This window comes from Erpetoichthys calabaricus, chromosome 11 (assembly GCF_900747795.2).
Source record: "Erpetoichthys calabaricus chromosome 11, fErpCal1.3, whole genome shotgun sequence".
Taxonomy (NCBI): Eukaryota; Metazoa; Chordata; class Cladistia; order Polypteriformes; family Polypteridae; genus Erpetoichthys; species Erpetoichthys calabaricus.
Window position 1 is genome coordinate 37,516,483 of NC_041404.2, and position 24,495 is coordinate 37,540,977.

General features: G+C 39.0%; 2 protein-coding genes across 5 annotated transcripts in view; both read right to left on the reverse strand.

The window, feature by feature from the left end:
• sil1 (SIL1 nucleotide exchange factor) overlaps positions 1 to 17,470 on the reverse strand; it is a 28,851-nt gene extending 11,381 nt beyond the window's left edge. The window contains exons 1-7 of one of the 2 annotated variants that reach the window (XM_028812956.2): positions 17,273 to 17,470; positions 13,466 to 13,585; positions 13,014 to 13,140; positions 7,511 to 7,610; positions 6,274 to 6,376; positions 1,457 to 1,648; positions 1,139 to 1,260 (exon numbers count right to left, since the gene is read on the reverse strand). In XM_028812956.2, coding sequence (XP_028668789.2) covers positions 1,139 to 1,260; positions 1,457 to 1,648; positions 6,274 to 6,376; positions 7,511 to 7,610; positions 13,014 to 13,140; positions 13,466 to 13,573 — 752 coding nt within the window. In that variant the 5' untranslated portion in view covers positions 13,574 to 13,585; positions 17,273 to 17,470. Of the gene's footprint in view, positions 1 to 1,138; positions 1,261 to 1,456; positions 1,649 to 6,273; positions 6,377 to 7,510; positions 7,611 to 13,013; positions 13,141 to 13,465; positions 13,596 to 17,272 lie in introns of both variants that reach the window. The other variant, XM_051934003.1, reaches the window with a different exon arrangement.
• Positions 17,471 to 22,384: 4,914 nt separating this feature from the next.
• The window catches only part of spdl1 (spindle apparatus coiled-coil protein 1), a 49,971-nt gene continuing 47,860 nt past the window's right edge, over positions 22,385 to 24,495 (reverse strand). For all 3 annotated transcript variants that reach the window (XM_028812953.2, XM_028812955.2, XM_028812954.2), the window contains exon 12: positions 22,385 to 22,658. In XM_028812953.2, the coding sequence (XP_028668786.1) occupies positions 22,505 to 22,658 (154 nt within the window). In that variant the 3' untranslated portion in view covers positions 22,385 to 22,504. The remainder of the gene's footprint in view (positions 22,659 to 24,495) is intronic.

Sequence of the window (24,495 nt, forward strand, 5' to 3'; positions counted from 1 at the left end):
CGAAGGTCGCACATGGTGCAGCAAGCCTCTTGCGTGAGATATGAACAATCACTGTGCCACCGTGTTCCCATGTTTAATAACATGCTTTCATTCCTATCATCATGAAAATGATATCACGTATACATCTCAGTATTTTAATTATTCAGAGAGCTGTAATATCTCGAATGTAATGCATTCTGTGTCCTGTCGGAGAAAGAGAAAGAACGGAAGCACATAGTGATTCACACACATAGAGCACATAGAAGATAAAACACAGAACAAAGCATTTAACGTGCTACTTGAGAAACTAGTAAAATAAATGATTTTAAGATGAAGTTTATGATGTTCTACTTTAATGGCAAAATAAACTACGTGATTAAAGTGGAAATTTCGAGATTAAAGTTGACATTTCGTGCTTTTTTTCCCACTGTGTGCCTATGTTTTTTGTTTGTACTCTAATACGCTTTCATATGACACTCAGACGGTGGGCTACGACTTGCCTTTTCACGGCGACTTTTGATATGTGATTTCTTTTTTATTTCAGGCACTGTGTGACTTTGTGAATTTGATCTTTCGAGTTTTTCCGACACTCTGTCACTCGATCAACTTTCTTTTGTTGATTATACCACTGTTTAAACCAACAAATAGTACGTTTTCCTTTGCCTCCACTTGGTATTCGCTGAAATTCTTATATTTTCCCCTGTGCTTTTCCCATTGTCTTTTCACAGAAGGCTATTTATATTGATTTGCATATTCAAAGAGGCGTAATTCTGGGAGGAGTTGGGGCGGGACAGAAGGCGCGTTCACGTGCGTTACTTTTCACGCTGATCGGGATTTATGTAGTGGAAGAACGTGAAAGTATGCGTGCGCACAGATTCCTGCATCTGGATTTTCTGTGCGTACGCACAATCCCGCTTTTGTGCTTACGCCATGTTATAGTGCGAGTTCTACGCACGGCGTTATACATGAGGCCCCAGGTCAGTATAGAGCTGGCATTTATCCCAACACATTTCTTCCTTCATGCGAGGGAACTGCTAGAACATCCATAGGAAAACATGGGAAGAGTACAGAGGGGAGGGCGCAAACGTCACTGTGCAGGGTAAGCTCACAACATCAAGAACACAAGACAAGCATTGTTTGTAAATGCCAATTCCTTTACCTAGAGACAGCAGAACCAAGTACAAAGGCAGCATGCTCTTGCAAGATGGGCTCAGAACTGTTAAGTGTATTGATAATCAATTGCAGGCCCCCAAGAGAGATCAAATCTTGAGCATTATCAACCTGCAGCAGAACAAAAAACGCATTGTTAAAGATAAGCAGTTATGACAACGATCTAACACAACAGTTACAGCTTCAGCAGAATGGCTAAACTACAACCAAACAAAAATTAGATGAATGTGTCGAGATCGTGTTGGTGCATACACTGTGGTGTACTAAACTGCAGTCTTGAAAATCGGTAACAAATTATAGGCTTTACCTGATGCACAAGGTACTCAAGATCAAGAAGTGCAGTGACCTTTTCTTCCAGAGAGGCCTGTGAATTATTAAACTGCTGCACAAGCCTTGTCATGACTTGAAAATCAGTCTCCATCATTGCACTCAGATCTTCCAGGTCTTTTTTTAGTTCCTCCAGTGGACGATATTGGGAGCGAACAGCTGCCTGTGCCTCCTGCAAGAGAGTGTTTTTCAGAATATTTATAAATAAAAATATACATTTTTTAAATAAAATAATAAATTATAAGGAGAGGACACGTAAATATGCTTATAACATGTATTTCTATAGCACATTTTCATACACAGAATATACCTCAAAGTGTTTTACAAGATGCATACATACACTGTAGACAAAGTGTGTGTACATATACATAAGTAAGTAAATTGACTGGTGGAACTTTTTAAATGAGGTGAAACCCACGCACATACACACTAACATGTGTGATAAAATGCATTACTACAAACGTTTGATGTGCCAGCTGTTGGAATAACAAATGCAATGCACATGTTGCACATGTCTCTTGTTATATGCCATTTGGTATGAGATTCATAAAAGTAGTGTTAATTTTTGTGATCCGCCATTTGTTGGAATGATAGAGACATTGCAACTGGATGGACACACACATTTGTCCTCTTATTAAGGTGGAGAGTACAAATCGATAAGATAGATCACACACACACACACACACACACACACACACACACAAACTCTAGTCAAAGTTTTACAACACCAACATTTTTACAGTTTTTACTGTAATTTAAACATTTCAAGTGTAGTGAATAACCTGAAAATGTACAAAATGCAAGAGGTTAAAAAAAATCTGAAAAAAATAAATGTAAATTTTCAGAAATGTACAAAAAGATCTTTATCAGGGAACTTGTAATGGGTAACAACCTACAGCTTTTCTTCAGCAATTGAAGTTCATTAAGCCTTGGAAGTTGATGCAAATGATTCCTGCAAAAGTCCCAACCTTTGTTGAATACTTACAAACCCTCTGTCCAAAGTAATGTTTGAACAAACTGCATTACTACACCCAATATTTCACTGTATACTGCTGTCATAAATCTCACACAAAAGGCAATTGACAAAGGAAGACACGCAGACCATTGTAAGCCTCAAAAGCGGAGGTCTTTCCTTTGGAGAAATTACAAAGCAAGCCAAGTTGTCAGTGAGTGCAGTGTCCTTCACCATCAAGAGGAACTTGGAAACTGGAGGAAGCTCTGACTGGAACAGGCCTGGCAGACCCAACACCACAGCAGAGTTAGACCACCTTCTGCAAGTCAACAGTTTGCGTGATTGGGCATTTTCTTACCTTGTATCTACAGTAATGGCCAAAGGTTTTGGCAGTGACACAAATGCTGTGTTTTAAAAACTTTGCTGCTTCATCATTTTCACTTATAAACAATTCTAAACATTTCATAAGTTTCAAAGGCTTTTATTGGCAAATGCATCAAATTTATGTAAAGAATTGATGTTTACAGTGTTGACCCTTCTTCATAACTATATAGTATCAGCTTCTGGGCCAAATCCTTACTGATGGTGATCCATTCTTGTCTTTTCAGTGCTTGGAGTTGATCACAATTTGTGGGCTTCTGCTTATCCACCTGCTTTTTGAGAACTGACCACAGGTTCTCAATAAGATTAAGAGCTGGGGAGTTTATAGTATGTGTCTCCTGTGTCAAATCAGAGATAACAGACTGCAGGATTGTTCACCTTCTGCACACATCTGTATGCATGTTATCTCAGCAGTGCCATATAAACCCATGATGTGAACGGCATCTCTTTAGGTATGTAAGCTCTGTCTTGTTTCTTTTGTATTCACATTTTAAATTACACCAAGCTCACTGGTTACTCCTTCACTCAAGAACTTGCTGGAGCACAAGTTTTATCAGAACTCTTTTCTTTTTGGACATGCAGTACTTCTGTATTACTTCTTTACCATAGTCGCAACACTGGTAATTATTTTGTTTCCTTCACGTGTTCACTGCGTGAACTGAAAATTCCTGGTTTATTCTAAATTGACAGTTAGAAATGTATTTGTCCACATTGGGAAACAGTGGCTTTTTACAGAAGCTCATTAAATAAATAAATAAAGGTGTTTTATCAGATTCAGATCCACAGGTTAACATGCAAGATTCTCAGCATGTACATGTGGCTACAAATCTGCAGAAACTGCGTGATGCAATCCTGTTAATATGGATCAGAATCTCAACATCTTGTGGAATTCATGCCATGAAGAACTGAAGCCATTTTGAGAGCAAAAGAAGGACCTGCCCAGTATGAGCGCAGAGGTCCTAACAATTTGCGCAGCACGTGTGGAGTATGAGTAGCACGATGGTGCAGTGGTTAGCATCCTGGCTTTGCTAACTGTGGTTATTGCACTTCCTCCCCTTACCTGGGTGTGTGTGTGTTTTTCTGCATTACTTGTATTTTTATCCCTCATCTCCAAAGATGTGTGCATTTTTTTAACTTTTTGGACATACAGTACTTCTGTATTACTTCTTTATCATAGTCTCAACACTGGTAATTATTTTGTTTCCTTCACGTGTTCATTGCATGAACTGAAATTCCTAGTTTGCCAAGTTGCTTTTTCTAAATTGATAGATAGTTAGAACTTTATTTGTCCACGGGGTTTGGGGGGGGACTGTGGCTTTTTTATGATAGATAGATATAGTCTGAATCTGAATCACCTTTAACATGTGAGACTCTCAGTGTGTACATGTGGCTGACCCGTCTACAGAAACTGCGTGATGCAATCCTCATGTCCAAAGATGTGCAGATTCTTTTAAGTGACAGCCCTAAATTGGCCCGTAACGACTGTGCATTTGAACATGTTCTGTGATGGAGTAGCGCCTCACCCAGGACTGGCTCCTATTTTGTGCCTTGGATTACTGGGATAGGATCTGGCACCCCTAATATCCTGAATCTAATTAAGCAAGTATGAGATAATTATATGGAACTACATTTAACTTTTAAAAATGTATTCTTAAAAAGTGATTACTAAACGATTCTTTTCAGTTTGCATTTTTACATGAAAGAGTTAATCTTCTCATCATTTTGAACATATTTGAATGTTAAAACCATTTAAGAGATTTACATGTAACACTGCCTAGCGTGCCATTAAATAGCAGAATATATCGAGCCGCTTAGACCATAGCTGAATGGCTAAGTACCCATGGCCTTTATAAGGTATTGGCAAATAGCTATACAACATTTTTTTTTCTTAAAATTAAGCCTGTGCATTTTGTTCTGTAACTGATGACAAATTTTAAACAACAATTGTGGAATGTGCACTGATTGAAGAGATTACAGAAGACGGAGTGTACATTCATTAGATACCTTCCTATGAAAGAGTTGGCTCCCTAGTGGCCTACAAGATCTGCTCACTTTTTGGCTCATGTCGACTTTAAAGCTCTTACTGATTTCTTGGGGGCAAATCTCTTTTTTGTGCATAGCCCATTTTCTCTCATCCCCCACATGCTAGATGGGATTGAGATCTGAAGACTTGGGTTGTCATGTCATTAGGCCAAATTCAGTTCCCGGTTCCTGGAAAACCTGCAGAACCTTTTTTGTTTACTAGCATGGAACATCATCCTGCTGAAAAACTCCATTCAGCACTTTGGATGAATTGTGTAGTAGGTGTAATAAGCAATCAGTAGGGATGTTCAAATATCCTGTGGCATTCAGACATTGTTCTGCTCATCATAGACATGCATTATACACACACACACACACACACACACACACACACACACACACACTTAGCAGGCATTAATTATACCAGCTGTCAGTTATTGGGCAACCTATATGTGAAACATTTTCAACGAATTCCAAAACAATGCATTTATTTTTCATAAACATATTCACAATTAAATTCTATTTATGCTAACAATAAGCCATAAACCATAATAGTAACAAGGTCTACCATTAAAAACAAAAAACACATTTATTCACAAACACACTAGGATGCCATTACCTGTATATAAGGTGCAGAATGATGTATAAAATGGCATAACTGGTTTCCACCCAACTGTCTGTACAGCTACTGGCAGCTAAGCCTTAGTTAATCACAGTGTAAAAATAAAGACAACAGGTTGAAAACAAGGAATGTAATGTTTGCAGCCTTGAAGTGCATAATGGATATTATAAAAAAAATCCTTCCACTTCTTTCTTAACTTGCTCAGTCCAATCTATGGTCTTGGGTTCTTTGTTTTTTTTAGCTAAAAAACAGTTGTGAACGGGACTGGCAAGAATATAGTATATGTGTGAATGCCAGGCATTTGAGATAATCTTCTTTCCCAGAAATTTCAACAGCCAAATCATTTTTTAATGCTGCCTTTTTCACCCATAATCTCACTTGAAGTTAATTTTCACATATTCTTTTCTAGCAGAGCACAAAGATGCAAAGATGGTTGGCATTCTTAATGGAAGTGATGTGTAGGCCTGAAGCCAATACCAGCAGCATTGAGAACATGGCAGAAACAATCCCTGAATGGGCTGCCAGTCCATCACACAGCACAGTCACACAAATGACCAATTTAGAGTTACAAATTAGCCAAGTGATATGGGAAGAAGCTATGAGGCAGCAGTGCTAACTACCTCCACCATTAGAGCCTGCCATCAATAAGTAAGGTACAATTTGGAACGAAGGAAAAAATATGACAGTTGAATTTTAATATAAACTAAGTGTCAACCAAACATATGACAAATAACTTAGTGAACCACTAAATTGATGAGCCACTTTGTGAAGGTCTGCACAGTTGTATTAAGCAATGAAAATAAAAACTAAATGTTTTTACCTCATCTGCCAAGCTGATTGCCTCTTCTTTTAACTTTTTCAGAGCCTCCTTGAGCTCTTGAGCTGAAAAGGAGTTCGAGTCTTTAGCCGTGACCTTTTTCCTACTGTTAATAAAAAAAAAAAAAATGAATCCATCTATCCATTTTGGAATATACTTAATCCATTACCAAATACAACCCCACTGTTTGTGAACCAAGTGTATGTAGTCTGTGATAGCAACATAAAGCACAAGGCAGGAGCCGATGTTGGACAGGACACCAGTTCACTCGAGTACACTCGCATATGTCATCAGGCTAACTCAGAAGGTCTGCTAATGTAGTTAAGACCGCTGCTCAGAAACACTTTTTGCATGCATGTTTGTTTGCCTCCTGTATCATCAGATGAACAAAAGTTAACAGTAGACTAATGTATGGAAACAATTTTATCAAAACAGCATTATGCAACTATACTATAATCAATGTTTTATGCCCAAGAAAGAAAAACTTCCATAATGAATGTCAATTCAAATTTTAAAAAGCAAGAAACTACATTAAGTGCATACAATTATAGCTTTTTATGTATATGTTACTGGCAATGTATGAAATGAAGGCATTGTATAGAATGCCTAGGCAATATATAGAATGCCGAAAATTGGACGTCAAAGTATGAAACGATTAACATTTCACACATTTCTTAGGCATTCTATGCAATGCCAAAAGACAAACCAGCAAAGTATAAAATACTCCTGCTAATGACGTTTCTAATGTCACGTGACTTCCGACGCTCGCCTCAGACGGAGAATTCCCTATTTGCATTTCAGTGCAATTTAAAATAATTTTTTTCCTTCCTTGTTGCAACAAGTAGGTTCATATTTTATTTTCTCTTGTTTTCCTCAAAAAGAAAGCCCTATACTTTATTTTGTATCTCTTTCTTTTTCATATACGTCTTTTCAATAAAAGCCTTTTCATGAGTCTCTTTTAATACTGTGCCTAAACTGCATTGGTCATTCTATATAATGCCCAGGTATTACATACAATGCTTAGAGAAGTATATATAATATTAAAATAATTTGGATATTTCATACTTTGCCCAAAAACGCCAGGCATTCTATATATTGCCTAGACATTCCATACAATGCCTGCATTTCATACATTGCCGGTAACATATATAATTAATAACAAGTCCCTCCCATTCATTGGGAACGCTTAGGCCAAATTTTTTTTTAAATGCTGCCAAATGCCCCTTTTCTTTTCCATTACTTTAGTCCAGTGGTCTCTTGTATGCTGTCAGGTAGCTTGGCTTCTCTCTCTCCGGTCTGGAGGTTCAAACGCACGTGGGATCCTGCAGGAACTGCTTGGCCTAAGAAATAACAGAAGGCAGTGGCGTATTACAGCATGCACAGTCAAATTGATCCACACAATTAAATTCATATGAACAAAGCGGATAAAAAAAAAAAAAAGGTTTAACTTTAATTAAAAGTTTAATGAAATTCAGAAGTAGGAAAGGACAGCAAATAAGTACTAAGATCGGGCAAAATTCCAAAGTCTCGAGAAGATTAAAAACAACAGTGTAAAAAGTGCACTCAATTTTGAAACAAATAAAATTAAACTGAAGACATTTAAAGAGGTCATAATCAAAAGAATTTTCACATATATATACCTTACCTCTGCGTAACATCTAAATGGGACTCTTCCAAAATACCAGCATTTATCACTAGTACATCCATATACAAGAAGTGGTCTACCCAGCCTCTCCACATAAGTGACTGTCCAGGGACTGTGTCACCAATCTCGACACATTCAAACCAAGTAAGCAGGTGGCCCCCAAGTGTGTGAGTGTGTGTGTTGGAGAAGATTTAAAAGGTTTTAAAATTGTGAAATAGAATAATGGGCCACAGATACAATGGCATGAGCACCTCAAGAACTATTAGCCAGCTTGGATTTCACATCTGTTGGCGTGACCAGTAGCGGCTCAGTGGTCAGAGAGAAAAAGACACTGTTAATGATAGGATAGGGGGCAATCAAGGCTTACACTACTTGGACAGAACAATAGACAGGCTATACTCAGTCAAATGAAACCCATGGAGAATAGTGTTAGCAAAAGTAGCACAATAATGGACACCCATCTTGCTTTATATCCATTCAATGACCCAACAGAGTTTCACTTTTGTCCACAAAAAAAGTAACAAACACGGACTACTAAAGAAAATGGTAAAGTACCACCTAGCATGATGAACCCTAGTTTCTGCCAAGTCATCTAGATGAAAAGGGCAGCTGTCGCCAATGCAGGCTAGTAGTGACAAGTGTAACAGTCTGGCCTGCATCTTCAGGTCCTACATTTGATACCTTGAAGATGCCTTTATTGTCACTGTACAATACAATGAAATATCATTTGGATCAAGCCTAAGGATGCCTTAGATAAAGGTATACAAGAGTAGATAATAAACTAAGTAAAGCTTAAACTATGAGAAGCACAGTTACTATTATCAGTTCTGAGTATACACAGAGTAAAAGTAAAGATAAACATGTAAGCGTAAACAGAGAAATAATAAAGGAGTTCCAGGCAGCACGGTGGCGCAGTGGTAGCGCTGCTGCCTCGTGGTAAGGAGACCTGGGTTTGCTTCCCGGGTCCTCTCTGCGTGGAGTTTGCATGTTCTCCCCGTGTCTGCGTGGATTTCCTCCCACAGTCCAAAGACATGCAGGTCAGGTGCATTGGCGATCCTAAATTGTCCCTAGTGGGTGTGGGTGTGTGTGTGTGTCCTGCAGTGGGTTGGCGCCCTGCCCGGGATTTGTTCCTGCCTTGCGCCCTGTGCTGGCTGGGATTGGCTCCAGTAGACCCCCGTAACCCTGTGTTAGGATATAGCGGGTTGGAGAATGACTGACTGACTAAATGAGTTCAACATGGGTCATGTATAAGTGTGTGACATGTGTGGCTGTGTCACATGTTCAGTTCAATCAGTGATGGCTTCTGTTACAGAAAGGGGATGTTATATAGACTGTGCATTTAATAGGCTGATTGCTTTGAGATAAAAGCTCTTCTTCAGCCTGGTAGTGCAGGTGTGCAGAGCTCTGAAGCACCTGCCAGAGGGCAGAACAGTGAAAATGCTATGACTGGGTTGGGTTGGATCTTTACAAATGTTCTTTGCTCTTGTGCTGCAGCGAGTAGTGAAGATATTGTCAAGTGATGGCAGCCGAGTGCCAGGGATTCTCTGAGCCATTTTGATAATACACTGGAGGGTCTTCCTGTTCTCAGAGGTGCAGCCAGGTCTGGTACCACGCTGTGATGCAATACTTGATGACAGATCTCTATAGTGCACCTGTAAAAGGTAACCAGCAGCTGTTGTGGGAGTTGTGCTTTCTTCAGGCTCCTCAATAAGTGAAGCCTCTGAAGACCTTTCTTGGCCATTGGTTTGTTTTCCATGGCAGGTCCTGGCTGATGTGGACTCCCAAAAACCTGAAACTCTGAACTGTCTCCACCCTCTCACTGTTATTGCTTATGGGATGGTGACCATTGAAGTTCAGTCTCCTGAAGTCCAGAATGAGTTCCTTTGTTTTCTTGGAATTGAGTGGAAGGTTGTTGTTGTTCTGGCTCCAACTCTCCACATTTTTAACCACTTCAACAATGTCTGAATGCCATAGGATATTTGAACATCCCTACTGACTAGATGAATTGTGTAGTAGGTGTAATAAGCAAAGTGCTGAATGGGGTTTTTCAGCAGGATGACGTTCAATGCTAGTAAACAAAAAAGGTTCTGCAGGTTTTCTAGGAACAGGGAACTGAATTTGGCCCAATGACATGACAACCCATGTCTTCAGATCTCAATCCCATCTAGCATGTTGGGGACGAGAGAGAATGAGCTATGCACAAAGGAGATTTGTCCCCAAGAAATCAGTAAGAGCTTTAAAGTCGACATGAGCCAAAAAGTGAGCAGACCTTGTAGGCCACTAGGGAGCCAACTCTTTCATAGGAACGTATCTAATGAATGTACACTCCGTCTTCTGTAATCTCTTCAATCAGTGCACATTCCACAATTGTTGTTTAAAATTTCTCATCAGTTACAGAACAAAATGCACAGGCTTAATTTTAAGGAAAAAAATGTTGTATAGCTGTTTGCCAATACCTTATAAAGGCCATGGGTACTTAGCCATTCAGCTATGATCCAAGCAGCTTGATTTATTCTGCTATTTAATGACACGCTGGGCAGCTTTACATGAAAATCTCTTAAATGGTTTTAACATTCAAATATGTTCAAAATGGTGAGAACATTATCACTCTCTTTCATGTAAAAATGCAAATTGAAAAGAATTGTTTAGGACTGTAATCACTTTCAAGAATACATTTTTAAAATTTAAATGTAGCTGCATATCAGAGGCGGCCATAGGGGTGTGCGGGGCCTGGGGCTGACCAACCCCACGCAGGACCGGTTACATCAAACGCTGTTACTGGTATGTGTGAACTCTATAAACTTATGATCAAAATGTAATAAAAATAATGCTAACATACACTGGATTTTCTCATTACAGTATTCAGTTACATTTTTGTAAGATAACACACGGACTTTATCAAAATATAACAATATAATCTATTAAAAAGTGCAATTCATAATTCATGATAATATGGTGTCATGAAGAAATTAGCAGGGCCTCTTCTAGAAAAGTAGCCAAACTGCAAGTATACTCTTGAGTCTCGATATGCAGGATGTCATAGTCATAACTCACATTGATGTCATGACAGCCGGCTATCATGTTTTTGTGCATTAATATTCAGACAAGTTTATGGCCTACAAATAAAATGTGAGTTTCAGTGTTTTGACAGAAAGTGTGAAATTAACGTAGAGGTATCATCATGAAATCTCTTACCGGTTTCCAGGTTCAGAGACGAAAATCCACTTTTCTTGCCTTCCGATTAGAAAAGTCACTGATGACATCTTTGTAGTCTAATCTGGATGCAATGTCTTTTTGTATAAATAGGAGAAGCCAACCCATTGACTAATGGGGAAGGGATTATACTGGCGATGAAGGCAAACTATGGCAGGTTTTCAAAGATGTACATGTACAGAATTTGACCTTGAAGAGGGATTTTAAAATATACTGGAGAATATAACTTGACAAATCCACTCGAACGGGACATGCGGACCTCAAAAGCGGGGCCCACTTAGGTACGGGGCCTGGGGCATTTGCTCCACTTGCCCCCCAAATGCCACTCTTGCTCCATATAATCATCTCAAACTTGCTTAAATAGATTCAGGATGTTAGGGGGCACCAGATCCTATCCCAGTAATCCAAGGCACAAAATAGGAGCCAGTCCTGGATGATGTGCTACTCCTCGTTCAAATGCACACTCGTTAGGGGCCAATTTAGAGCCGTCAGTTAAAAGAATGCGCACGTCTTTGGAGAGAAGGGATAAAAATATAAGTAATGCACAAAAACAAACACCCAGGTAAGGGGAGGAAGGAATAACCACAGTTAGCAAAGGCAGGATGCTAACCACTGCACCACCGTGCTGCTCATACTCCACACGTGCTGAACAAATTGTTAGGACCTCTGCACTCATACTGGGCAGATCCTTCTTTTGCTCTCAAAATGGCTTCAGTTCTTCATGGCATGAATTCCACAAGATGTTGAGATTCTGATCCATGTTAACAGGATTGCATCACGCAGTTTCGTAGCCGCATGTACATGCTGAGAATCTCACATGTTAAAGGTGTTTTATCAGATTCAGATCCACAGGCTATCTATTTATTTATTTAATGAGCTTCTGTAAAAAGCCACAATTTCCCAATGTGGACAAATAAAGTTCTAACTATCTGTCAATTTAGAATAAACCAGGAATTTTCAGTTCACGCAGTGAACACGTGAAGGAAACAAAATAATTACCAGTGTTGCGACAATGATAAAGAAGTAATACAAAAGTACTGCATGTCCAAAAAGAAAAGAATTCTGATAAAACTTGTGTTCCAGTCCTGCGGTATGTTGGCGCCCTGCCCGGGATTTGTTCCTGCCTTGTGCCCTGTGTTGGCTGGGATTGGCTCCAGCAGACCCTTGTGGCCCTGTGTTAGGATATAGCAGGTTGGATAATGACTGACTGACTTCTGTTCCAGCAAGTTCATAAGTGAAGGTATATCCAGTGAGCATGGTGTAATTAAAATGTGAATACAAAAGAAACAAGACAAGAGCTTACGTACCTAAAGAGAGGCCATTCACATCATGGGTTTATATGGCACTGCTGAGATAACACGGGTGACACGGTGGCGCAGTGGGTAGCGCTACTGCCTTGCAGTAAGGAGACCTGGGTTCACTTCCTGAGTCCTCCCTGCGTGGAGTTTGCATGTTCTCCTCATGTCGGTGTGTGTTTCCTCCGGGTGCTCCAGTTTCCTCCCACAGTCCAAAGACATGCAGGTTAGGTGCATTGGCGATTCTAAATTGTCCCTAGCTTGTGCCCTGTGGTGGGCTGGCACCCTGCCCGGGGTTTGTTTCCTGCCTTGCGCCCTGTGTTGGCTGGGATTGGCTCCAGCAGACCCCCGTGACCCTGTAGTTAGGATATAGCGGGTTGGATAATGATGGATGGATGAGATAACACGCATACAGACGTGTGCAGAAGGTGAACAATCCTGCAGTCTGTTATCTCTAATTTGACACAGTAGACATTTAAACCCTAAATGCTACCTCAAGACCATTTTGAATTTCAGGAAGGATCCAAACCTGAGTTATCTGTTAATGAAACATCAGATTTGGATCAAAACACAGCAGTAACTTTCTTTACCTGGCTTGAGAGACTGCCATTGATTTGTAGGCTGAAATACTTCCAGATCTTCAGGGTCCAGGTCATCATCTACTTGAACATCCTCATCCATGCCGTCATTCTGCGTAACCGCAAGGGCTGACGTCTCCTTTAGAAGAATGAAACAAAAAAGAATGGTGACGGAAACTGAAAACATCTTATGGTCAGCAATAAAAGATGGTGAAAAGGCAAGCCAAAAAACATTAAAATATAAGGCCCTGCAGACTACATCTACATTTTACCAATAAAAAAAAAAAAAAAAAAAATCTTATAAAAAATGTTTAAAACAAATAATCACCTTCGAAATGAATTTTGCAAATCAGGTGATGTACTTTCAGTGCTCAAGTTTATTTATTTTGCATGTAAACTGTTTAATGTGTGCCCTCACAAATCACAGCTTTAAAGATTACAAACTTCATTTTAAAATCACTTACTTGAGCTCTGTCAGCGAGGCAAACAGGGAGGATAAGTATTAACATAACCAGGGAAACCATTTTAATTCTTTTGGAACTGGAATGGGGCAGGTTTTGTGTTGTCGTCATTTCTGCACTTTGCTGAAATAAACAACACCAAAAATGTTGTTATAACAAATGGGCCCTGTTAATTTAAATTTTCATGGTGGTAAAAAAAAAGACAATAAGATGATAAAATAATCCATCCACATTAAGAACCCTGCCTGTGGAGTCTAGGCCCTGGCGGTACTGGGCACAAATTAGGACCCATCCAAAGAGGATTAGTATTCCTTGGCAGGCCATACAGTCATGGCCAAAATTATCGGCAACCCTGGAATTTCCCCAGAAAATGCACCATTTCTCCCAGAAAATTGTTGTAATTACAAATGTTTTCGTATCCACACGTGTTTATTTCCTTTATGTGCATTGGAACAACACAAAAACAACAGAAAAACAGCCAAATCTGACATCATGTCACACAGAACACAAAAAACTGGGCTGGACAAAATTATTGCCACCCTCAACTTAATATTTGGTTGCACGCCCTTTGGAAAAAATAACTGAAATCAAGCGCTTCCTATAACCATCAGCAAGTTTGTTACACCTCTCAACTGGAATTTCCAACCACTCTTCTTTTGCAAACTGCTCAAGGTCTCTCAGATTTGAAGGGCACCTTCTCCCAACAGCAATTCTGACAACTCTCCATAAGCGCTCAATCGGATTTAGATCCGGACTCATTGCTGGCCACTTCAGATCTCTCCAGTGCTTTGTCTTCAACCATTTCTGGGTGTTTTTAGAGGTATGTTTGGGGTCATTGTCCAGCTGGAACACCCATGACCTCTGACGCAGACCCAGCTTTCTGACACTGGGCCCTATATTGCGCTTAATATCTTTTGGTAGTCTTCAGATTTCATGATGCCTTGCACACAGTCAAGGCATCCAGTGCCAGTGGCAGCAAAACATCTTAGAACCTCCACCATGTTTGACTGTAGGTACTGTGTTCTTTTCTTCGTAGGCCTCATTCTGTTTTCTGTAAAAAGTAGAATGATGAGCTTTACCAAAAAGCTCTACCTTGGTCTCATCTGTCCACAAGACGTTCGCCCAGAAGGATTTTGGCTTCCTCAAGTACATTTTGGCAAACTCCAGTCTGGCTTTTTTATGTTTCTGTGTCAGCAGTGGGGTCCTCCTGGCTCTCCTGCCATAGCCTTTCATTTCGTTCAGATGTCAATGGATAGTTCGAGCTGACACTGTTGCACCCTGAGTCTGCAGAACAGCTTGAATATGTTTTGAAGTTGATTGGGGCTGTTTATCCACCATTCGGACTATCCTTCGTTGCAGTCTTTTATCAATTTTTCTCTTCCGTCCATGTCCAGGGAGATTAGCTACAGTGCCATGTGTTGTGAACTTCTTGATTATGTTGCACACAGTGGACAAAGGAACATGAAGATCTCTGGAGATGGACATGTAGCCTTGAGATTGTTGATATTTTTGTCACAATTTTTGTTCTCAAGTCCTCAGACAATTCTCTGCTCTTCTTTCTGTTCTCCATGCTTAATGTGGCACACTCAGACACACAACTGAAAGGTTGAGTCAACTTTTCTCCATTTTAACTGGCTTCAGGCGTGATTGCTATATTACCAGCACCTGTTTCTTGCCACAGGTGAGTTCAAACGAGCATCGTATGCTTGAAATAAAACGATTTACCCACAATTTTGAAAAGGTGCCAATAATTTTGTCTGGCCCATTTTTGGAGTTCTGTGTGACATGATGTCACATTTGGCTTTTTTCTCTTGTTTTTTTGTGTTGTTCCAATGCACATAAAGGAAATAAATGTGTGTATACCAAAACATTTGTAATTGCAACAATTTTATGAGAGAAATGGTGCATTTTCTGGGAAAATTCCAGGGGTGCCGATAATTTCGGCCATGACTGTATACACACACATGCAAACCAACATATTCATATGAACTGAGTCATTTTTCAATTGCTCTGTCTTCTTGCCATTATCACTGTAATATTGTCCAAGTAGTACTTCAGAGGGTGTGGTAGCACAGTCTGTTCCAACTCTGCTTTAAGACAGACATGGGGATTTTAAGTATTCGACAGAAGTTGGGACACCTGTACAAATTGTCTGCTTCAACTTGCAAGGCTTAATTTCCTTTAATAGCTTTTGACTTGGAAGTGTACTTGTGACATCAAGATAGATGGTGAGCATAGAACATGCAAAAATTCAGAAATATCTGGAATTGCTCATCTTTTGAAGGTGTCGAACTCCGGGCCTGGAGGGCCGCAAGGACTGCAAGTTTTCATTCGAACCCTTTTCCTAATCAGTGACCAGTTTTTACTGCTAATTAACTCCTTTTCCCTTCATTTTAATGGCCCTGTTTTTAAGGATTCAGTCCTCTAAATGTATTCCTTTCTTCATTAAATGATAGCTAAACAGAAATGAGATGTGAAACGAGCCAGAAGATGACAAGCTAAACTGGGATTTCAAACTCCAACCAGATTCACTCCAGCCAGTCTCTTAATGAGAAGCTGATTCTTGCTTTTAATTAAAAACCGTTATTTAATTCTATGGCTTGTAGCTGCTCTCGTTCTGCCACACCAGACATTTCCAAAACTGAAGAACACCATCAAGATGTTATGGTGACCTGAGGGGTCAACCTTACCGAGACCTCCACCTTTCTTTATTTTCAGATATTGCGTGCTGGGCACAGGTGAGCTGGTCATGTGGCGGCTCGTTTTGTGTCTCGTTATTGTTTGGCTGCTAATTAAGGAAAAAGAAACAACTAAGGGGCCCGAGTCAACTTAATTAAAACTAAAGAAAATGTTAATTAGCAGCAAAAAACGGCTCACTAATTAAGAAGGTGGGTAGAATGAAAACCTGCAGCCACTGCGGCCCTCCAGGACTGGAGTTTGATACCCGTGTTTTATAGGAATATAGGACCCTGCCCAGGATTGGTTCCTGCCTTGTGCCCTGTGTTGGCTGGGATTGGCTCCAGCAGACCCCTCGTGACCCTGTGTTCGGATTCAGCAGGTTGGAAAATGGATGGATGGATGAATGTACTGACATGGAGTGTGATTTCCAGATTTTACTCTCCATTTTAAAATGGCCCTCATCATCTAAGCAGTGGCTTTTTTGAAATGGGCAGTGACACTGAAGCAGTCACATACTGTTTTACCTTTCACTGTCATTACTGCCCATTTGAATAAGAGAAAATTACAAATGACTGATATGGAAGAATTAAAGCACTAAGAGGCCAGAAAATTAAATAACAAGGCTTCATTAACAGATGAACAAGCGACTGGTTGGATTGAAATTGGTGGTCTTCGAATGGTGGTATAACACCTCGATGTTAGCTGCTTAGTAGTTTGGTTGCATCACAATATTGTGTGTTAGCCAGTTAAAGGAAAAAAAAATGAAACCAGTAAAATTTAAGTCAATTAAGTTGAAGGCAAAAGCAAACTGCCAAATTAGCCGCAGTAATTGGTTGCTGATTAAGACTGTGGCCGGAAGAAAAGCGAAATCTCTGCGGTCCTCTAGGAACTGAGCTTGGCACCCCTGCTGAAGACCGAAGACCATCAGTCGTAGAGGTAAACCTTCTCGGACGTTCATCACTATCTTGTTTAAAATTCTATTTAGCGGATACATTAATATTTATATTATTTGTATTAAAATAATGTACAGTTACCACATGTAATTGCTGTACGTACAGGCCACAGTGGAATGTGTTTTTTTTTTTAAAAACCATTTCTTTCTCGAGACGTCAATTCTTAAAGTAAACTCACCGGCGTACACTTGTTTCATCAGCAAGTTATCTGTACTGTGCGTTTTCTTCCTCTTCTCTTTAGCTTCTTCTTCTTATGCTGTGACGCGTGTATGTTGTTTTAAATGTATCAAACCTGAATAAGACGAGCACTGTTAAAAGCGTGCTGTTTCTTTTGCACATGTAATAAACAAAGTTGATAAATACATGCCAGCTTTATAACACGCTCGCATTTGGGTGGCGTGGGCCAATCAGACTAAAGGAATTCTCACACCGACTCCTCTCATTGGTCCAACGGTAAGAACACTCGCGCGAGTGACGTAAATGACCCGGAAGCTTAATTGTCACGTTGCATGAAGGAAAGACCTTATGAAATTGCAGAACTCGCTCTAGACGTCTGAAGGGGCGCTTATATTTGATCCTCGCATTTAATTTGGAATTTTGTCAAAGCCAAAATCTTTGACATTTCAAAATTTGTTAGAAATTGGTGTTGATTTTCAGAAAAAAACTTGTGGCGGAAATTTAAATTATTTTTGCAAGGTACAGTTAGATCTTAACTCCCTATTTATTTCTTTGATTCTGTATTTTTTTTTTTTACTTCATCCACTTCTTGATAAATTTTAACTTGTTTCAGAAAAAATCTACTCTTTTGATGACATTTTGAAACCGGCACAGAAATATAAATTTGTACCATTTAAAACCAACAAGAATCGTTTACTTTTATTTGTGTCACGCAGCTTTATTAAATGCACTTCGGTTTCTCTCAGATCGTACACCGTGACAGTGATGAACTGAGCAACTAGACTGAGCAGGAGGCTAACAGCGAACACTGCATACGGCAGGGCGCTATAATTATAACGTGGTGATATGCACTGAAACTGGCCAACCCTTGTGTCTTATGAGATCAAAGAAAAACAAGTTGCCACATATGTAAAGAGAAGATGATGTCGTGGTGTGATTTGTGCCATCATAGTATGGTGACCTGCAGGGCCTGTTCTAGGCTAAGGTCGAGTAGACACCAACCTGGGAGTGCCATATACTCTTGAGCCGTCCCTGGGCATCTGGCTGCTTATGTGTGCGTGTTGCACCGAAACTGCACGGTCAGTGTGTTGCAGTGGAGCAGGTCGTCACTCACAGAATACAGCTGCTTTAGATAGAGAGATAGATAGATAGATACTTTATTAATCCCAGGGGGAAATTCACATTTACTTTACAATTCAAATTCACTTTACACCTAAAGGCCACCTTTATAATTGGAATGGCACAGTGATGACACAGTTGTGTCTTGGATACTTTGTCATAGGTTTGATTGCCCTGGCTAGGTGTATCCATATTGAGTTTGTACGTTCTCCCTGCCGACATGCAGGTTAACATCTGTCTCTATGTGTGTGTGTGTGAGAGAGAGGCGGAGAAAGCGAGCAGGACCTGCAATGATTATGTGCCCAGGGGTGCCAGGCCAGACTCCAGGACCCCTAATTTGATCTAAGATAGTTTGCTAATCTTGTGTAACTCGGAGTCACTGCAGCTTGATATGGGTATAATTTAATGTACATTTTCTCGTCCTCCTTGTTCCAATACAAAATCGTAGGCCATCAGACCTAAGGAGAGGAAATAATCAATGATATCCGTTCATGTCAGCCACACTCGCTCATACTAGAGAAGTTTACCGCTGCCCCGATTTCATACTCGGTGCTGCTTACATACACCATTTTCAAATTATTGTCAAGTCTGATTGCCCACAGTCCAAATGAATGCCGGGTAGGTAGAACGTATGTGTGTGAGATGGAGGAGCCCTGTGATGCACTGACACTTTTCCAGGGATTGTTCCTGCTGTGTGCCCTATACTTAGGATAAAGCGGTTTGAAAATAGATGGATGTTTACCCAATTACATTCTGAGTTGTTTTCACGTGTGAATGTAACCTGGGCTGCTGATTAATCGCGGTTAAACAGTGCGATTATACTTTTTTTTTTAGAAACCCCTAAATTCGTTAATTTAATCCGATTTATTTGACCGCGCTACACACACGTTGTTATTGAAGATTCGCCAAACAAATTCAGGTCTATTAATAGTGGTACCACATCAATCTAGTATGTTGTAAAAGTACTGTACCTGTCTCAATTGTGCCGTTTGTCACTACTTGGGCTTCTACATATTTAACCTGTGGGATTTGATTTTTGTTCAGTACAACAGTTTGTGAAGGCGGTGATGGACAGCATCGCCTTACAAGGGCGGGGTGTTCAGGTTGCAGTTATGAAATATTCCGGTCAGTAACCAATTGAACATCGGACCGCTAAATACAACATGACCGGGGTGGGGGGCGGATTTGGAGACCTTGTGAGACGTGCGATTAAAGGGCCGAGATCTCATTCGTTTGAGCGGAAAAAAACGAAGGGAGTTAATGAAAAAAGATCACCCGACCATCCATCCATTTTTTGCCGTTTATATGCGCCTACAACGCTAGGTTCGCAATCTGAGCAAATATGCCCAGTCGCCCTTTTCTCCACCGCCTCCTCCAACTCTTCCAGGGCTTAGGCGTTCGCAGACCCTGAGAGAAAGAGTCTCTCCACTGCGTCGTGGATCTGCTCCATGGGCTCTTCCCGACTGGAGATGCCCGAAATACCTTCACGCCAAGGCGCCCAGGAGGCATTCAGATCAGAAGCCTAAACCTCTTCAACCAGTTTGTTTCGATGCGGAGGAGCAGCGGCTCTACTTTGAGTGCCTCACGAATATCTGCGTTTTTAACCGTCTCTAAGGCGCCCAAACGCCCCGCGAAACCAGCTCATTTCTCCCACTTGTATCCGCTATCTAGCTCTTTCGATCATTATCCAAAGTTTACGACTACAGGTGAGATCAGGGACGGAAATCGAGACCTTCCCCTTTCCGAGCTACTTCAACTCCTCTACTCGAGGCAACACATCATCCCAAGTAAATCAACTGGGCTGCGTAGGTAATTGTCTGATTTAAATAGGATACAAATTATTTTTTCGCCTTCATATCATTTGAAAGACTGCACTATTAACAGAACCGATTTCAAGCGTTAAACTAATTTGTATTGATTGTGCTGTCTTTAAAAAAACTGTGTTTAACTGTTTGCTTGTTACACCACTTTTCAATAACATGTAATAATGTCTAGTAAAGACGTTATTAAAACTGTTTACTAGAAAGTTATTTTTGCTTTATATAAAAATACGTAATGTGTAATGTAATTTTAATTATACAATTGCAGATTTTCTAATCAGTAAAATATATAAAATGTGTGTAACATTTTACTGTTGCTTATTGGCTCGTTTTGAAATCTTTTATTAAATACATTTCCTTCTTTAAAAATCCTGAACCCTGTAAATGATCATTCTATTCTCCTGGAATTCCCTTAATGCCCAAAGAAAAGATGTGTCCAGTTAATTGTTCATTCTAAATTGGTCCATAAAGGAAGCAAGTGGCAGTAAAGGGCCAGCCTCCCTGTATATGCCCCATATTGAGAGGGGGCTCTGCCTCCCAGAGAACCCGAATTAGAATAAATGGATTCTGCACGTAGCACAAGTAACTTGCTTCAACTAGGGGCATCACCATCCAAATATGAAGAAAGTCCATAACAGTCACACAGGCTGCCTTTGAAGCAAGTGTTCAGTTAAGCGGAAGGATCAGGAATCGCTATGGCAGGATATTTTAATGAGGGTACAGCATGAACCTGTTAGATTATTTTGTAGGACCAAAAGAATCATTGCTCATTTCATCACTATTTTAGGTAGCCTTTATTGTAAGGATTGCAAGTTAATATATCCACACGAGAATGGAGATGGTTTCCCTGTGGGAGGCTTTCCAGGTTTATAGGTTCCCTTGGGGCTGGCGATGACTCAGGTTTTTGATATATCCTGGCCCATCCCAATCGCCAACATCATTACATTTATTTTGTGAGTACAATTAAGTATTTCTATGTTTCCTTTAGGTGTTTATCCAAGTTTTTTCACCCTTAATGCTGTATTAAATTTATTACCTTGTTTGCACATAATTGATTCTGATGAGGATTGAATCCTGCTTCTGCTTTCACAGCCTGCTGGCATCTTTAATGTTGTCCATTTTTCAAACCCACTTGCCCCACCCCCACCATGGGAATGTCTGGTTCAAGGTACCTATCATGGTAGTAAATGGAGATTTAAAAAAAAAAAAAAAATCCAGGAGCTATGGATGAAAACCCAGTATTTCCTTGAATTTGAATATAGTCAGAAAAATTGTGGTCCTTTACCAGCAGTTGTAATTTCATTGTTAAGACGTTAGGGCCTCAGCAACTAACTATATAAGAATCTTAATTTAATACACAAGCTCCAGCCATTACTAGTACTCATACCAGGCACTGATGCAGGAATCTTAAAAGCTTATTCTATACTTGGTGCAAATATTAGTCAAAAGTTGGATTCATATTGATACCCCATCTCTTCCCCTTTTTAGAGTTCGACATTAGTGGCAACAAATGGAATTTTGTTAATTCACACATCTCTGGTTTTCATATCATAGAATAAAAGGAAATTAGTTATTTACAGTTAAGGTCAAAATCCATCACTTGATGGTAATTTTTCGTGAACTGTTTTGCTTCTTAAAACCTTAATTTGCACTTTACACACAAACATATCTGCATGAAGGATTCAAATTTGAAAGTAAAGTTGAACACAAACAAGCAGCACATATTTACATTTTAATAGAAAATAAATTTGAACAAAACAAATGCGTATCAGTGTAAAGACAGACTGCTTAGTATGAGTCAGATTTAAATTAACTTAGATAACAGATAAATGCACCTACTCAAGTACTGATTTTGGGTCACTGAAAAAAAAATGCAAGGGTTAGGCTTACATTTTGCATGTACCTTTTTAATTTTACTTGGATACATATGCGATATTTGCAAAGTCCAGACATTTTCAAATCCTTAGACTATTCATTTTATTATGAACAGCAAGTTCAATTTGTTTATGGTAAACTGAGTAATTTCTTAATCTCTATATAAATCCTTTAATTTTCAGTAGTAAAAGCTGTAACAACAAACAAAAAATGTTCCTATCCCATAAATGTTTGTTTTCCTTCACTGAAAGTGTTAATTTTACTACAATATTTGCAATGACTTAAACATTTATGTTGTCACATTGAATTTTACAGTATTTAAAATGTCTTATTTAAACTTGTTTCCACTTTTCTCCCACCTGAACCATTTTTTTCCCCATTACTGTACCCAAAGATGAATGAAGAATACTGACAATATTTTACTGCTGAGCACACTGGCTCTCAGAAGTAGGCTTTGATGGAACATGGATCACAGAACATGTCTTCTCACGCTTCTTCCGCTCAGGCATCTTGTATTCTGCTCCTCTTTCCGCTTCATTAATGCTCCTGATTTTATGGTCCAATGGAGAAGACCTACAGGCAAACCATTCAATCCATATTGAGCTTTAAAATACAGACCTAAAGTATGTAATGGTTAAACTTTAATTTTACCACCTTTCACTATTACTACTTTAATACTTCAGCTAGCTGTTTTGACTAAAATGTTTTCTAGAAACCAAAGACTAACTTTGCTATAGCAAGATAAGAGATTGCAATATAATTCAAAGATAGAAATATGCCAGAAAACAATGCATGTAAAACATACTATTGGCAATAAAGTAATGCCATATTTTATAAGTCTCACATCTAGTTCAATTGTCAAGTATGTAAATCCTACACTATTAAAATTCAAAGTATAAAATATTCCTCCCTTATTTCTATATGTAAAAGTCTACAGTATAAAAACTTAAACTGCCTACAGCTATCAGTATATTGAGTTGTAAAAGAGGTGGCTGCAAAGAAATTACATAAAACTTCTCTTGGCAAGTTATAAGACATACAATTGATCTTTATTTTTGTTTGTTTTTACTCAAAAAAAATAGGTAAAACAAAATTTAGAATACATTGTGAAGTTTTCATATTAGCTGAAAGTCAAGTAAAAAGATTGAGTCATAGCAGAACATGCTGAGAAACAGACAAACAAGAAAGGCGAAGTGCTAAAAATCAAGTAGTTCTTATAGCTCTAGTGGAATTCATAAATTGCTAGTTAAAGGTAACACAAACAGATTAAAGAAAAGCAGAGCTGTAATAAAAAGGTACATGTCCTGACAATTCAATACAGAACATTTTTACTTTTAACCTATATCACATTAACAGTTTAGGCAGTGTTTTTTTTTTGTTTCAATTTCTTTTAATTACAAAGACTATCCTAAAACAAATGACATGCATTTTCTTTCTAAGCTGCCAATGTTTTACATGTTTCCAACTTTAAGGACAAATTTATGTTTGTCTGAACCAGTAAACCTAAAGTATTTGTGAATACAATATCTTCATGGGATAAGATTAGGGATTAATTAAATCAACATTAGGGTACTCCTGTATGTGACTTGCACAATAAAGTCAATTACTGTCTCTTAAATGGAACCTTTTTATTGGTCTACAGAGTTTGTATAATTCTGCCTGTTGCAGTCAAAACCAAAAGAATTCTACAGTATATGTAATTTATTCCACTACAATTAAAGTTTCACAGAAATCTAAGAACTCTATAAATTGAACTCCAGGTATAATTCATTTTACACATCATCCATCCACCCATTCAGTCCACTTAGGTTCAGATAAAAAAAGACAAGAACCAGTTCTGAATAGGACACTAGTCCACTGCAGGACATTTACAAAATACATCAGACTTAACCACCCCAAATGGGCCATATTATATAGTTGCCAATTAAGAAACACACACAAATATGGAGAATAAGTTAAAATCCCAACAATGTTACTGTGTGGAATCCCTCGGACATGGGAGCGTTGCACTTTAAATATTCAAAACAAAAATGCTCTTCCTTGTTATACCAATGAAAACATCAAGCTCAGATTAATAAACCAAATTAATTCTTTGACTTGTGTGGTATCTATTGCAATTTTGAAAACAAAATGGTATTTCCTATCACTCTCGAGTGTTTTATATAGCTAATTAGGAAATGCAGTCTTTAAAAAACACAATTACTTTCAGAATCATTAGAAAAAAAAAATCCTTGAAAACAAATTTCAAATGAAATTAAAGTCAATGCATAACACATTTTACAACAAGTGTCTGATACTACTCATTTGGAGCTAATGTTATTTAATATCACAGAGTTGAGAATCATACTCCATTAATTAAGTTAAGGTGTGCTTTAACATTTTCTAAAAGCATCACAAGAACACACTAACA